Raw genomic sequence first — 17343 nt, forward strand, 5'->3', positions numbered from 1 at the left:
AATGGACTTACATGAAATATAATCCAATATAGATCTAGACAAGTCTGTTTGTCAAAAGTCAGTTATTGTGAGTTATTTGTTGGTTTCGAGGCAAATAATTTAAACCTTTTACATAACCTTAGCCTGACATTTACACCTAATGATAGTTGCTTGAAATTTACACATAGACTATTGATCGTTACATGACCATTACATCTCTATTGATCCTTACATGATCTTTACAGCTCAATTAATCTTTACATGATCTTTACACCTCCATTGATCCTTACATGACCTTTATACTTCTATTGACTCTTGCTTGACCTTTAAACATCTATTGATCTTTATGCCTCTATTGATCCTTACATGATCTTTACACCTCTATTGATCCTTACATGACCTTTACACCTCATTCTCTATTGATCCTTACATGATATTCACACCTCAAATGTTCTTTACATGATCCTTACATGATCTTTACACCTCTATTGACCCTTGCCTGACCTTTAAACCTCTATTGATCCTTGCACGATTTTTACATATCTATTGATCGTTACATGACCTTTACGCCTCTATTGATCCCTACCGGATCTTTACACCTCTACTTGACCTTTACATTTCTATTAATCCTTGCTTGACCTTTTAACCTCTATATGTCGTTGCATGATATTTACACATCTATTGATCGTTGATTGACCTTTACACCTCTGCATATCGTAACATGACCTTTACACCTCTATTGATCGTTACATGACTATTATTCTTCTATTGATCGTCGATTGACCATCACACCTCTATTGGTCTTTGCTTGAAATTTACATATCTATTGATTGTTGCATAATCTTTACACATTTATTGATTGTTGATTGACCTTTTAACGTTTGTTGATCGTGGCTTGATCTTTACATATCTATTGATCGCTACATGACCTTAACACTTCCATTAATCGTTGTTGGAGCTTTACATTCCTGTTGATCTTTGATTGACCTTTACATATCTATTGATCGTTGTATGATCTTTACACATCTATTGATCATTACATGGCGTTTGGGACAATTAGAAGAGGCTTATTTTAGCTCATATAATAAAGTAAATTACATAATTCTTTCCCCAAAACACACTTCTGGTTGATGTAAACAGTTAATATAATGATTTTATCTCACAGTCTAGACTATATTATTATGAAACTAGATTCTTTGATAATTAAAAGGTGCTCGTTTGCATTAGTTTATACATCTAATGTTTCAGTTGAAACATTCATAATATTTTGAAGAAAAAACACACAAGAGTTAATTAAGGATAAACTGTATAATTGATTTATCTGTATATGTGTTGATTGTTACAAAATGTTAAATGCGTAGTTAGCTTAACATCGTTTAAACCTGTTATCAGATCGGTCACTCGTGTTACGAATTTTCCCTCCTGTTACTAGGACAACATTTACGAAAAAGAAGGTCAATTTGTATTTGAATTGTTACAAGCAGTTTAATTTTATAGGATATATGTCCTTGTCTATTTTTATGTCCCCCACTATAGTAGTGGGGGACATATTGTTTTTGCCCTGTCTGTCTGTTGGTCTGTCTGTTGGTCTGTTTGCGCCAACTTTAACATTTTGCAATAACTTTTGCTATATTGAAGATAGCAACTTCATATTTGGCATGCATGTGTATCTCATGAAGCTGCACATTTTGAGTGGTGAAAGGTCAAGGTCATTCTTCAAGGTCAAAGGTCAAATATATGTGGCCAAAATCGCACATTTTATGAATACTTTTGCAATATTGAAGATAGCAACTTGATATTTGGCATGCATGTGTATCTCATGGAGCTGCACATTTTGAGTGGTGAAAGGTCAAGGTCAAGGTCATCCTTCAAGGTCAAAGGTCAAATATATGTGGCCCAAATCGCTTATTTTATAAATACTTTTGCAATATTGAAGATAGCAACTTGATATTTGGCATGCATGTGCATCTCATGGAGCTGCACATTTTAAGTGGTGAAAGGTCAAGGTCATCCTTCAAGGTCAGAGGTCAAATATATGTGGCCCAAATCGCTTATTTTATGAATACTTTTGCAATATTGAAGATAGCAACTTGATATTTGGCATGCATGTGTATCTCATGGAGCTGCACATTTTGAGTGGTGAAAGGTCAAGGTCATCCTTCACAAGGTCAAGGTCATCCTACAAGGTCAAACATCATATAGGGGGACATAGTGTTTCACAAACACATCTTGTTAGTTTTGGAAACACACATCCAGATAATGTACAAAAGTTAATATCAAAATTATATTGTCAACTCATTAACTTTTGTAAAAAGTGTCTGTTTAAGTGTAACATTTTGAAAAATGTGAAACAATGGTATTCTGAAATGTATTTCAGTACCTTTTATTCAATTTAGAACATGTTACAAGAGTAATACTCAGGTATTTTATAAAGACTGCTGCAAACACAATTGGTAACAGGAGTGACAATTTATTGTTGCAAGCTACATGTTTTACTATCGGATTACCAGAATCAAACTTTTTGGGTAAAAAGTTTAACAGTTTTACGATTTTGAATTGTTAGAAGTTAAGATTCATTCATTAAAATACGAATTCAAGCACACAACTTTGTCATTTTTCGTCACCTGAAAATCATATTTTTTTTTTAAATGACCCATAATTCTTATACGCCTGTCTCGGATGGATAGATGGGCCGGCTTTCAGGCAGAGTTTTATCTACTCTTACCAAAGGCATGGAAATCTTGACCAGCCAATTCGTACCCTGCACTTCAGAGTGATTGCCCTTCATTTACACTATAAAGTGCGAACTTTTCCATTTCTGCTCTCTAACTTCTAAAAGACTTTCACCAACCTGTCTGGACATGTTTGTTGACTTAAAATGGAGGCCAAGCTTGATAAACAGCCAATACACACCAGGCACTGTACATTTATTGCTGTTTTGTAATTACAAATAACGTGAAAATATCAACACAAATGTAGGAACATTTTACTCTTGAGATTTTCCCTTTCGAAGAGCCCCTGCAATTTTTATGCACCTGGATCGAATGATCGGGGTATATTCTTTTTGGCCTGACTGTCTTTCTGTCATTGTATGTGTCGGTCTGTCTGTCTGTCTGTCTGTCTGTCTGTCTGTCTGTCTGTCTGTCTGTCTGTCTGTCTGTCTGTCTGTCTGTCTGTCTGTCTGTCTGTCTGTCTGTCTGTCTGTCTGTCTGTCTGTCTGTCTGTCTGTCGGTCGGTCGGTCGGTCTGTCTGTCTGTCCCAAAACTTTAACCTTGGTCATAACTTCTCCTTCAAATTTGAATGTATGTTGAGCCCTGCTTAACAACCCTCATTCCCAGAAAGGAATATGGCTTCAACAAGTTTTGGTAGAATTTTGGCCTTTGTCTGCTTTATCACTATGGGATGAATAGTCTCAAAATTGTCTGTTTTCAATCATCTTACAGCTTGCCAGACTTGGCTCAAATTTTATAAGCTGAATGACCCGAATGTCTAAATTTTTGTTAAGAAAGGAAATTTAATTTGCAAAATTGCCTGTTGTCATTTGTCTACTGTTGAATATAAAGCGAATTTGCCTGCGTCCAAACATTTGCTGTTATTTAACATTTATTTTGGTTACCTGTTTCTTAACACAGAAATGGCAATAATGAAACAAAACTATTCAGAAGCATGTTCTTTTCAACTTAGTAGCATTCTTAAATCATATTAATATTACAATTCTGTCACCTTAAATTATGATTAAGGTGTAGTTTAACTTTCATTTCAGAGTTCTGCTGAGATGGATGCAGGTGATAAAAACAAGGCTGATGAGCAGAAGAAAACTATGGTATGTACTAATAATGTTTATCAGTGCTAGTTTCTCTTAGATTGTCTGAAGCCCTGTCTGCCCTTCCGAGGTCCCTCCATGCCCTTTTATTTATTTAAAAAAAAAAGATTTTTTTTCCGACATAATGTATTAGTCTCTGTTTACATTGTAATTAATTTATTCCTCATTGCAGACATTTTCAAATTTATTTTCTAATTGAACATTTGTTTTATTCATCAACAGAAATGAAGATTCCTTTTTTGTCCCCTACCGGTGAAACCAAGGGGGACTTATGGTTTGCGCTCCATGTGTCAGTCAGTCTGTCAGTCCTTCACACTTTTCTGGATCCTGTGATAACTTTAAAAGTTCTTCATATTTGTTCATGAAACTTGAAACATGGATAGGTGGCAATATGTAGAGCATGCACGTCATTTCATTTCATTCTTACATCAAGAATTCTGGTTGCTATGGCAACAAATATTTATATAAAAAATATTTTTTTTACTGACAATGGTGGAGTTTCACCTGTATGGGACAATATTGCTTGGCAATCTCTTGTTAATGAATCACGTATTAAGTGAAATCCAGCATCAAACCATGACTTAGAAAATATTCAATAATTTTGTATCTGGTAATGATTTTAAGTTCAACAATTGGTGCATAATTGTTTCTTATAATTGTATGTTTATTTGTGCATTTTATTCCTGTTGCATGATGCACAATGTTTATGGTGCTGACTTTCAGCGATCACAAATGGCCGTTGACATAGACATACCAGATTCCTTGAAAGCAGTGCTGGACAAAGATTACTTTGCAGTTCACCAAGGAAATAAAGTAAGTAATAATACACAACTATAAAAAAGCGGAGTTTAGCACAAAAACTTCTCTCCCTCTAAGATGAAAGTGTTTTTGTATCTAACCAACTGAATCGCATCAAGGGTTGTTGAGTTATAACCCTCTAGTACTAAACATTGGCCTGTTTGCAATCTTCACTATTTAGACTAACATCATAGCTTCATTATATATGATACTGACTATTTGAGTGACCATATACCATACAAACGGTTTGAGATCTGGTCTATTGGAGTTTTTAAATCCCAATGATGCACACATTACCGAGTTAATAACACATGAACAAAGGTGACATGACAAAGAAGTGCATGATGGGTAATAGCAATTTTTGTGACAGATCTCTACTTTTTATTTCTTTCCGCCAGTTTGTGCGTCTGCCAGCTGAGGTGAATGTGGTGACGGTGCTGGAGAGTTTCGTCAAGTCTCTCATGATGGACTTTTGGAGTCCCAGCTATGACCGCTCCATCCTCTGTCACAACCCACCCAAGATCTCCATCGACAGAATGTGAGTGCAATGTAGTGTGGAAAATTTGACTCAATGCATGTGCGTAATGTGTTGTCACAGAATAACCTTTGCAGTTTGCACAGGCTGATCAGAGACGACACTTTCCCCCTTAACTGAAATGCTTTTACAAGAGATTATAAATGCAAAGAATCCATAAAATCTGAAATTGTACTGTAGGACTCCTTAGGCTTATCTGGGAGGACACTTTATTAGAGAAGGTTATCACATGATAATCTAAAGGAAGTCAAGATGGTGACATCCTTGTAGAGACAAGTATTCGTCGCCGTTTTATACCCTTATTACTTTTATCAATTTTTAAAATGTCGCTCACTTTCCAGCCATATCAGCAAGTAAGTTACTAGCGTTTATTTCGTATAAATATTCTTTCTTTATCTCGACTTAACTCCCTTAAAAATGTTGCAAGGGGATCACAAAATTAGAGCTTCCACTTAGAACATTTGTAGGAAGTTAAGTCGAGATATAAAGCAACCTTAATACGAAATAAACATGAATAACTTTCTTACTGATATGGTTGGAAAGTGAGCGGCATTTAAGAATTAAGCAAAAGTAATCAGGGTTTTTTCAGCTATATTAAATAGGCCGTAAAATTGACCGGATCCCAAAGCAAACAGACCTAATCCTAAACAAAAATTTAAAAGAAATCCCCCCAATTTCCCAAACCATTTTTTATGTCCCCCACTATAGTAGTGGGGGACATATTGTTTTTGCCCTGTGTGTTGGTTGGTCTGTTGGTTGGTTGGTTGGTTGGTCTGTTGGTTTGCGCCAACTTTAACATTTTGCAATAACTTTTGCTATATTGAAGATAGCAACTTCATATTTGGCATGCATGCGTATCTCATGAAGCTGCACATTTTGAGTGCTGAAAGGTCAAGGTCAAGGTTATCCTTCAAGGTCAGAGGTCAAATATATGTGGCCAAAATCGCTCATTTTATGAATACTTTTCCAATATTGAAGATAGCAACTTGATATTTGGCATGCATGTGTATCTCATGGAGCTGCACATTTTGAGTGGTGAAAGGTCAAGGTCATCCTTCAAGGTCAGAGGTCAAATATATGTGGCCCAAATCGCTTATTTTATAAATACTTTTGCAATATTGAAGATAGCAACTTGATATTTGGCATGCATGTGTATCTCATGGAGCTGCACATTTTAAGTGGTGAAAGGTTTTTTTCACATTTTGTATTTCATTCTTAATTTAATAGCCACGCGAAACGGTCAAACAAAGTTATTGGATAAAGTGTAATTGTGCAAAGTGTAATTGTGCTTGTGGTGGAAAATGTCGCAGGTTTCAGGACATGTGCAAGAGAAGAAAGTGATAATTTGCTGGTTTTATGCTAGTTGTGTGTGTGTGTAGTCATAGTGTTGTTTTATTACATTTTCTTTACTAGGACACCCAAATGAGATCACTCTTTAAATGCATGAATGATTTATTTATTTGCTCAAATGATTGTTGGTTTGTAGAACATATGACATATTGTTTTGCTGTATACATGAAGTAAATGTTGTATGAGAATACATATATTGTATGTAAACTTTGAGATGTTGTGTAGGACATATGGCATATTGCTCTCTGAGATGTTGTGTAAGACATGATATGACATATTACTCTTTGAGATGTTGTTTAGAACATATGACATATTACTCTGCTGTATACATGAAGTTAATGTTGTATTAGAATACATGTTTTGTATTTATTAATCATTGAAATACATGTATTGTGTTAATATGCATAGTGTTGTAGTAACAGTAAAATGTAAGAAATAAATGTTAACATACATGTATCTTTTAATTTGTTGCTTTTTATATACTATATCTCAGTAACTTGCTTAAATTGCAAAAAATCATTGACTCTCCTGCGTTATTATTAGGACTCTCAGAAGTTTGATTTTGACTCTTGAAAATATGGTCCCAAGAGTCCTTGACTCTTGAGATTTAAGGTCTAAGGAAAGCCCTGTGTATCTCATGGAGCTGCACATTTTGAGTGGTGAAAGGTCAAGGTCATCCTTCAAGGTCAGAGGTCAAATATATGTGGCCCAAATCGCTTATTTTATAAATACTTTTGCAATATTGAAGATAGCAACTTGATATTTGGCATGCACATTTTGAGTGGTGAAAGGTCAAGGTCATCCTTCAAGGTCAAATATATGGGTCAAAATTGCTCATGTAATGTCATTTCTGCAATATTGAAGCTAGCAATTTTATATTTGAAATGTGTGTGTATCTCAAGGAGCTGCACATTTTGAGTGGTGAAGGGTCAAGGTCAAGGCCATCCTTCAAGGTCAAATATATGGGTCAAAATTGCTCATGTAATGTCATTTCTGCAATATTGAAGCTAGCAATTTTATATTTGAAATGTGTGTGTATCTCAAGGAGCTGCACATTTTGAGTGGTGAAGGGTCAAGGTCAAGGCCATCCTTCAAGGTCAAATGTCATATAGGGGGACATTGTGTTTCACAAACACATCTTGTTTTGTTATATTTTTTTAGAAAGAAGTGTCTTATGACAAAATTGCCAGGATAAGACCTGTTGTTTCAATATTTGTTGATAAAAAAATACCAATTTGACCAGACTACTTTTCCCAAAATGGCTAGAAAACCCTCCTGGTAATAAAGGGTATAAAACGGCTAGAAAACCCTCCTGGTAATAAAGGGTATAAAACGGCAAAAAAATTAATGTTTTGGCACGGACTTCTCAGTCTTGATTGTCTCGTGATTGCCCCCTCTGCTTTAGCACATGCATTTAGCTCAGTTTTTGCCAGAACAAGTCTCAAGCAATTGAGTTTATTTCAGTCAAACTGTTCAAATGCTGTTTACTTGTAAATGCCAGTTTTTATGCTTGATCTAATGTGTTGACATTTACTGAATTGCCTTATAGAAACTAGTGATGTAAACGTTAACTCATAATGTATCTGTTTGATAATTAATCAGACAATTAGTATCACATTCTCAGCTTACCTGCTTTTATATGCAATATTTTGCTGAATTACTTTGGTAAGGTTAGACAATTGAATATTAAGAGCTTGTAAGAATAAGTCACTTTTGATTGGCTTCTTATATATAATTATTATTACATTGCCATTCTGCACCAAGCTGTAACATTTTGTTTTACATGTTCAAAGCTTATTTACTTGTACAATTCATCAAACCATTAAAATTTTATCTGTTGTGGATCAATGTTCTACATACGTAAGTATATAAAGAACTTCTACAGTGTTTGGAATGATATCCTAAAATATCAAAAAGGGTCTGTGAACAAGTCCTTTTTATAGTATGATTAATAGACTCATTTAAACCTGTACACTGGCAAGAAGCAGCATAAGTCATAAATCAGCTACCAACCATATTATACAGATCTCTAGCAATATGTGAACAGGGTCAGGATCTTCTATGGTTTCCTTTTATAATAAACAAAAAAGTCCTTGATTGTGCTCCATTCTTTGGATGTGGAAGAAAGATGCCAATCGTTGTTGATCAGCTTTTGTTTTATGTTCTCTCAACAAATGTTTGCTCTCCATTTGAGCCTTGTCTGAGAAAAATGGATGTGCCGTGCGTAAAGTACTGTCCCAGCTAGCCTGCCCCGTCTGCAAAGGCTTATCAGTGACAATACTTTCTGCCTAAACTGGATTTTTGTTTAGAAAAGTTAACATGTAAACCAAACAAAATTCATGAAAGCGAAAAGTGTTGTCCCTGATTAGCCAAGGTACATGTAGATAGCCAGAATGTGGCACATATTTTTCTTCCAGTCTTCCGATGTGCAAGGAGTATGTGGATGGTGTGCGCATCTGTTTTGACTTCCTGCTTTCCACAACACTTCTGTATGAGACAGAGAAGGAGCAGCACCAAAAACTCATGGTTTCCTTCTCCCACCAGTCACCTGCCAAACAAAAAATGTACGTTTACTCCCCATAATGACTTTGTTAAGAAACTGATTATTTAACGAGGTTAAACTGGTATTGTGCTATGCTGGTCAACTTGTTTGTCGCAAATCATTGAACTCTGCAATGTTGAACACCATTAATTTAAATTATTTGAAATTTCAAATATTTTTTTATGTCCCCCACTATAGTAGTGGGGGACATATTGTTTTTGCCCTGTCTGTTGGTTGGTCTGTTGGTTGGTCTGTTGGTTGGTTCGCGCCAACTTTAACATTTGCAATAACTTTTGCAATATTGAAGATAGCAACTTGATATTTGGCATGCATATGTATCTCATGGAGCTGCACATTTTGAGTGGTGAAAGGTCAAGGTCATCCTTCAAGGTCAAAGGTCAAATATATGGGTCAAAATCGCTCATTTAATGTACACTTTTGCAATATATCAATATTCAAGATAGCAACTTGATATTTGGCATGCTCATGGAGCTGCACATTTTGAGTGGTGAAAGGTCAAGGTCATTTTTCAAGGTCAAATGTCAAATATATGGGTCAAAATCGCTCATTAAATGTACACTTTTGCAATATTTCAATATTCAAGATAGCAACTTGATATTTGGCAGTGCTCCAGCTAGGCCTAAATCGAAGGGCGCCGCGCCCTGCCCTCCCGAACCTCCGCCCTGCCCCCCCACCCCCCCCCACCCCCCGAACCTCCGCCCTGCCCCCCCCCCCCCCCCCCCCCCCCCCCCCCTAAAAAAAAAAATTTTTTTTTTTTTTTTTTTTTTTACAAATGATTATTCATAAATCTCTTATTACATTGTAATTAGTTTAATCCTCATTGTAGACATTAAATTTGAATGGTTTAATAATAATGGAAATAATACCAGGGATTTCAATAGATTTTAAAAACCAGGAGTCAATGACCCCTGGACTGAAATTTTGAGGAGTCAAGACTCAAATTAAAAATGGTGGGGTCAATTTTGAAGCGCGTTAATTGTGTTTTTGTCTGTATTATTCAATTTTTTAGATAAAAATATGCTCTTAGAGTAACACAATATCTTAAAAAGTTATACTGCTTTATTAAATAACAATACCATGATACATAACACAACATATTTTATTGAATTGGTACATTAAATAAACTTCCTTATAGTTATATAGCTGAAATAATTCGCGTTCAGAATAAATCTGAAGCCAAGAGTCTGCCAAAGCAAAAATCATCAAAAGACTCTAAGGCTGCAATTTATATTGACTAATAGTTATAACACATTTAAGTCTTTTAACACATTTAAATAATTTAAGATATGTACCGGTAGCACCTTTTTCATCACATATTTATCGTCATTATATTTTCTTCATCCCTATGATAGCTTTTCTAACAAAACACAAAACACAATCTAAATGCATGGAACATCTAGTATATCTATTACTGTTTATCCGAATACTATACATGTCCGAAATATGTACACTTTGGAATGCCTTACCTGTAGTAGTTTTACTTTAATAATCCAAATTTTTCTTGTTGTTATCGGGTTAAACAAACCTTATCAAATGTTTGTTAAATCCAGTGAATGCATTCTCCATTATTGAATCGCCATTACTTGCAATTTGAATCTCCAGCTTTGAATTGAACACGGGTTGAATGTGAAGTCCGCCATTTACAATGTCGAAGGTTATGACGCAGCAATTTAATTCTACTCGGATAATTTGTATCGTATCGAGAAAATGTGTATTCTCAATGTTTATGTGTAGTTTTATTACTTGTTAGTATACAAAATGAACTGTGATTCCAGTTTATATAAGATGGGTGTCGTAATTATCGGTGGATTAACAACTGACAAAACTCGCTGGACTTAGATCTACTATTGGATCTACGTAATTAATAGACTTGATCAATATGGTTTTTACTTAAATTAATTTTGCCGACTTTCTTTAACTGTGCCGTCTGAAAAGTCTGCAAAAAACCTGCAATTATCACGTAATCACTGCTGCTAATTACCCAGTTAGTTGGCACACACTATTTAGACGGTGACATGTGTATTGGAAGAGATGAGATAAGATAAACAACGCCCGGGGTATTCCCTCAATTATAGACCGAGTTTCAAATACTGAACATTAATTTCAATTAGGAGCACAGCGGGATTTATTACCATGGAACTCGAGATGTTAACTGACTGACGCACGGGTCAAATTTTCGACGCGTCAAAATGACGCACAGCAGAAAAAAGGGTTGCGTCAAAAATGAGTCATTTTTAATTTGCTCGCGTCAAAACGCAGGATTCTGCGTCTATTGAAATCCCTGAATACAATTATTTATAACATATAAATTAACATGCAATAGGAAGCATTCCAGAAACACCCGCGCGCTCGAATGTGCCCTTTTGACAAAATACTGCGCGTCGAAAGTGCCCTTTTGACAAAAAAGTCCCCCTGCCCTTTTCAAATCCTAGCTGGAGAACTGATTTGGTATGCATGTGTATCTCATGGAGCTGCACATTTTGAGTGGTGAAAGGTCAAGGTCATCCTTCAAGGTCAGAGGTCAAATATATGTGGCCAAAATCGCTCATTTGATGAGTTCTTTTGCAATATTGAAGATAGCAACTTGATATTTGGCATGCATGTGTATCTCATGGAGCTGCACATTTTGAGTGGTGAAAGGTCAAGGTCATCCTTCAAGGTCAAATATATGGGTCAAAATTGCTCATGTAATATCACTTCTGCAATATTGAAGCTAGCAATTTTATATTTGACATGCATGTGTATCTCATGGAGCTGCACATTTTGAGTGGTGAAGGGTCAAGGTCAAGGTCATCCTCCAAGGTCAAACATCATATACGGGGACATAGTGTTTCACAAACACATCTTGTTTTCTACTATATATGTGAGTATTTGTACAACAGGGATAAGGCTTTTGGGGACATTTTCTATTGTGAACAATTTTTACCAGTGCTGACAACTTTAGTATAAGTTTTGTATAATTTGTATGTGTGATAATGATAAAACTAACACATATTTTCTTCATTGTTATATGTTCATACAAAAATTGCTTATTGTCGTCTTCTATAATTTATGCATAGTTTTAAAACTTGACAAAATGGCAATGATTTTACAATTACACTGTTGCTTTCAGCTACCTCATTTGACAATTCATTATTAAATTCCATTCAATTATTTATTGCATCCTAAATGTTAACACTTATGAAAATTGTTAAGTTGTGTTTTTATCTTGTTTTTAACTCAGCCTTTGCATTTCCTATTGAGTCATTTATTAATATTCCAAATGTTTTTGAGCAATAAGATGATACATGTAATATATATCTTATATTTTCTGTTTGTACAGCCCTGGGGATGACTCGCCATTGTTAAAATCTCCTCACTCCCGTAGCTCAGTGTTGCTTACGAAAGACGAGTCGTGTCCCAGACTGCCCAAGTACTCTCCAGCCGAGGAAGACGAGGAGGTTACATTCAACCCTAAATCAACACCAGTCTCTGCAAAACGAACTCTTCGAAGCAGGTCTGGCATTGAATCTGGCAAGAAACTTGATTTTGATAAACAAGGTGACTCTTCTGTTAAGGATGAAAAGGAGGAAAATGTTAAGGACAAAAAGGAGAAAAATGTAAAGGAAGAAAAAGAGAAAAATGTGGACTCAAAGTCAAGGAAAAGACGAGCGTCAGATCGTCTGGAGGACAGTCTTAAAAGGAGACCACTTAGAAGCTACAGAAAATCCAGTGAAGAGTCAAATGATAGTGAAAGTTCAAAACCTGAAACTTTTAAATCAGAGCTTTCTAAGAACAAAAAGACTGACAAGGATGATCCTTCCCCACCGCCGTTAATCCCTTGCAATCTTCTAGGAACTCGTGGACAAGGCAAGGCAGATAAGGCTGCGGGAAAGGAGGCCTCAGGAAGTGTAGATAGCGTCGGGGAGAATGGCCATGAGATCTTGTCCACCATACTGCAGTGGCGGCTGCTTCCTGTAGAGGCATTGGCAGAGCTCCCTACCTCTCCTGCACTGCTGTACGGGGCACACCACCTGCTTAGGCTCTTTGGTAAGCTACGTATACATCACATATTTTTGAAATGATATCATATATATTTAGGTTGTTCAACCTTACCTCTTGAAAGACAAAATCTAATTAAATTTAAGTTCTCTTTTACAATATTCTATGTTTTAAACCTTCATTTCCAACCCAAATATACTGATGAGCAGCAAACAGCATTAAACCTGAACAGACTGCAACTTACTTGCTGCTGTTCTGCTTTTATGCTGGTTTCATACGCCATTTGCTTCTCAGTGAGAGAAAGGGTTAAGGACAATTAATAACTTGGTATTTTAAGAAAAATAAACACTAAAATTCTACAGTATCATGCTTTTGTTTGTCAATTGTGGTTCTGTTAAAGTAAATGAATTTCTGAATTGATTTGAAATGCAACTAAATATTTTTCAAAACTTAAATTTAAGATGATGTTTGGAAAATAACTTCCAAAAGTGTCTTGAGAAAAATATTATTTATGTGGATCATGCTGATATTCATATGTTATAAATGTATAAAAATGATGATGTATTAGCTTGTTAAACCAGGTTAATATTGTGCAGGTTGATTATTAAGTTGATATGTTATAGTAAAGTTTCCTGATCTACTTAACAAGATGGAAATGGATGAAAACAAACTTGGTGTCTTGAAGAAACTCACCCACCTGTTGCTAGAGTAAGTCTGCATTGTGCCCTGTAATTTATTTAATATTTACCGTTCAATTCAGTTGAAAAATTTGAAAGCTATTGAATCCAATCCAATCAAATTGAAAATACTGTGGCATCTGCTTTGAATTCACTTTATTGTTAAGTGGTTGAAGAGGTCTTTTAAAACAGCGTTGGTACTGGTTCTACCCATAAAAGTGTTACTCTGTGCTATCCTTGTGCCACCCATGCTTTATTTTAAGATATGAAAATCTGATGTTTTTTTGTTAAGGAAATAATAATTATAAGATGCAGGCTTGAAACTGTCTGATTTATACTCTTATATTTCTGTGTTGAGCTGATGACAGTCTAACACAAGTTTGTTGAATGTTCTGACTGATGTTTTTATTGATTGTCAAACAATCAAACTGCCATTTAATCCTTATTCACTAACTCAAATTAGATCGTGAAAATAAATAAATATTATTATATAAATATTGAATTAAATATTATTAATATTAAAATATTAAATCGTAATATGTAAACTTACACCAACTTTAAAGCTTTGCAGTGTTGTGTTCTAGCATACCATGATTTTGTTTGTAGGTACATGTCCCAGCACACAGCCCAGCTGTTTCCTGAGAGTTCCTACACTACCACGTGTGACTTGTGATTGACAGTCAGCCAGTTTTAATGATAGCCCATGACCAGCCTACAAAAACCTGTCAGTGTGTGTTGGGCTGTTGTACTTTTGTTGTGAATTACCTATGGTAATATTTTTACCATGAACCAGAATGCTATGTGGGGCAGAAGATGTAATTTTCCCAAATGCAATACTACATGTGAATTATCTGTACATAAAGAATATGAAGTACAACCTAATTGATGGAGGGTTTTAATAAATTGATCTGCCCTCACAAAAATTAAGGATATTATATCCCCCAAAGTGTTTTTTAAGTGATCCGTTTTCCAAGTCTTTTTTTATCATTTGTAAATAAATTTCATCAACATTTCATTGAAGCAGGGGTGTGATTTCTCCTCCACTTAGCTGATTTCCTCCCTTTATATGTCAAACTTATTTTACAAATAGTTATTTACTTTGCTGGATATATGGAGTTGTGTTCTGAGGAAACTGGGCATAATGCATGTGCGTAAAAAGTGGTCACAGATTAGCCTGTGCAGTCCGCACAGGCTAATCAGGGACGACACTTTCCGCCTAAATTGGATTTTTGCTTAGAAGAGACTTCATTTAAACGAAAAATGTCATAAAGCGGAAAGTGTCATCGCTGATTAGCCTGTGCGGATTGCACAGGCTAATCTGGGACGGCACTTTACGCACAAGCATTATGCCCAGTTTTCTCAGAAAGCGACTCAATGTATAAATAAGGAGTTTAATTGAACCCTGTAAGGTGAGTAGGGCATTTTCCTGCCCTAAAATGTTTCTTAAATCACACCCCAGCTCAAGATATTGTAATTTGATTACAGATCATATGTTTTTAGTGATGCATAGTGTACTCAGTACAAACTGACACATGCCACTGTCAGCTGTTATTAAACATGGCATTTGATAGTAGCTTTTAACCATGATCTGTTAGTTAAAATGTTAGTGTTTTATCGCCATGATGTGTTATTCTTGTTGCAGTTTGTCAAATCGACTTGTTGTAGCTTGCTATTGTAATACTTCATATTGGTTACTTGTGTATGGTTGGCATTATGGTTGCTATTACATTAAAACATGTAGGTGATTGAGATATTCAATAATTAAATAATAATTAATTATATATTTTTGCTGTTAAAAAGGGAATGATATAGGTTTTACTGTAACGAATATCCACATTTATGCGTTGCTTTAAAAATGCAATGTGAACAACCAAATGTTTGATGTAAAATAATAATTTCAATGATGATATACACTTTGACATACGAAAAATGGTTGCTGTTATTTGACATGATCAATTGCATTTCTTTCCTATTGTTGCTGTAAAAAAATGCAAATTTTAAACTTATGCCACTCATTTGGTATTCATTACAGTTATTTCATGAAAACTTACTGCATTATTTAAGTACTTGTGTTTTGTGTAAATATCCGGTAAAAAGAGTTCATTAACGTATGCCAATATGATTCCTTACAGCAGTTTCTGTTGCTGACTCTATGTAGTTCTGATAGCCATAAGATATTGTTGTATTTTGATATCACATACAGAAAAAATTAGGAAATTATATCAAGCATACAATAAAGTGTATCAGTTATTCAAAAGTGCATGCAATATTAAAATGTTCAAACTATTGATTTTGACTACTAGTTTACTACAGACACCGACATCATATGAAAAAATGTCAGAAAGGTCAAACAGTGCAGAACATTGTTTTCAATCAAAAATTCATCTTTTATTTGTTTCATGTTGATTTCTTTACAATGGATAAAGCCATTAGAATCATGACAACGCTTTCTTATTGTTTATAATTACTGAAGCCCTTCCAATAGGTCCATATTAGCAACGTCATGCACAAAGGGTTTAAAAAATAACATATGTGTTTTGTTCTGTGAAAATTGGGGAAAAATGCATGTGCGTAAAGTGTCTACCCAGATTAGCCTGTGCACAGGCTTATCAGGGACGACACTTTCCGCTTTTATGATATTTTCTGTTTAAAGACAGTATCTTCTTAGCAAAATCAAGGAGGAAAGTGCACAGGCTAATCTGGGACAACACTTTATGCACATGCATTTTGCCAAATTTTCTCAGAACACGACTCATATAATCAATGTGTACAAGTTAATGCTCCTCAAACTTAAATATTTCAAACTTCATACCCAAATACCTTGCATCAAGACCCGCCCCCCCCCCCCTTCGTATGGGATTGGTGGGGTCACTTTTAGTGAAAATAAAAGGGATTTTGTTATTGTATTCAAATGTCATACATAGATGCCTCGTATCAAAAACTATCCGAACAGCGACGAGTCTTAAAGGTTCATTATAAATATAAATAATTACTTTTAGTTTCTTATTATTGTCTCTTCAATCACATGCTAGAATGCTGCATAAGATTTTATTGCCCTGATTAACGTTGATGTTAGTTGTGACAAGTGCGTGTCTTTAAAAGAAATAACACATTTTCACTCATGTGTAATTTTACTGTCATTGATCATCGCCTCGTTCTCTGCTCTTGACATATGTTAACAGATCACTCTGTTGGCCACTTGTATTGTAGTAATGATTGATGATGGACCATTGATCACATGGGCTGCTCTCTCTGCTGTTCTATTTCTGGCATTCTGTATTAACCAGATTGAAAGGCATCGAGTTCTGACAAGTTTCTGAACTGAAATTTATTGCTGGTGTCAACGTGTGCACAGTTACAAACAACAAAAATATTCCATTCAAGATTGTTGTCTGTTGTGTTGATAAAAAGAACAGTCTTACAGGCATAAATGGGTTAAAACTGAGGTAGGGGGACAATGGTCCTAGAAAGGGTTTCATGACCAGTCAGTCCCCTCACAAGTAATGTAGGTTGGCTGGGGATCGAGCTATTCGTGTAAATGGATTAAACGTTTCAGTGTGTAACCATTCACAAATATAACAGTATATGAACGATTTGCTAAGTTTGCAAATGATTAGCATTAATCGGTTTAATACGT

General features: G+C 35.3%; 1 protein-coding gene across 1 annotated transcript in view; it reads left to right on the forward strand.

The window, feature by feature from the left end:
* The window catches only part of LOC127876087 (male-specific lethal 3 homolog), a 32436-nt gene extending 16442 nt beyond the window's left edge, over window positions 1-15994 (forward strand). The window contains exons 5-11 of the mRNA XM_052421002.1: window positions 3743-3802; window positions 4526-4615; window positions 4999-5138; window positions 8903-9049; window positions 12371-13077; window positions 13653-13737; window positions 14313-15994. Of these exons, the coding sequence (XP_052276962.1) occupies window positions 3743-3802; window positions 4526-4615; window positions 4999-5138; window positions 8903-9049; window positions 12371-13077; window positions 13653-13737; window positions 14313-14379 (1296 nt within the window). The 3' untranslated portion in view covers window positions 14380-15994. The remainder of the gene's footprint in view (window positions 1-3742; window positions 3803-4525; window positions 4616-4998; window positions 5139-8902; window positions 9050-12370; window positions 13078-13652; window positions 13738-14312) is intronic.
* The last annotated feature ends 1349 nt before the right edge of the window (window positions 15995-17343 follow it).

The sequence above is a fragment of the Dreissena polymorpha genome, chromosome 4 (genome assembly GCF_020536995.1).
Source record: "Dreissena polymorpha isolate Duluth1 chromosome 4, UMN_Dpol_1.0, whole genome shotgun sequence".
Taxonomy (NCBI): Eukaryota; Metazoa; Mollusca; class Bivalvia; order Myida; family Dreissenidae; genus Dreissena; species Dreissena polymorpha.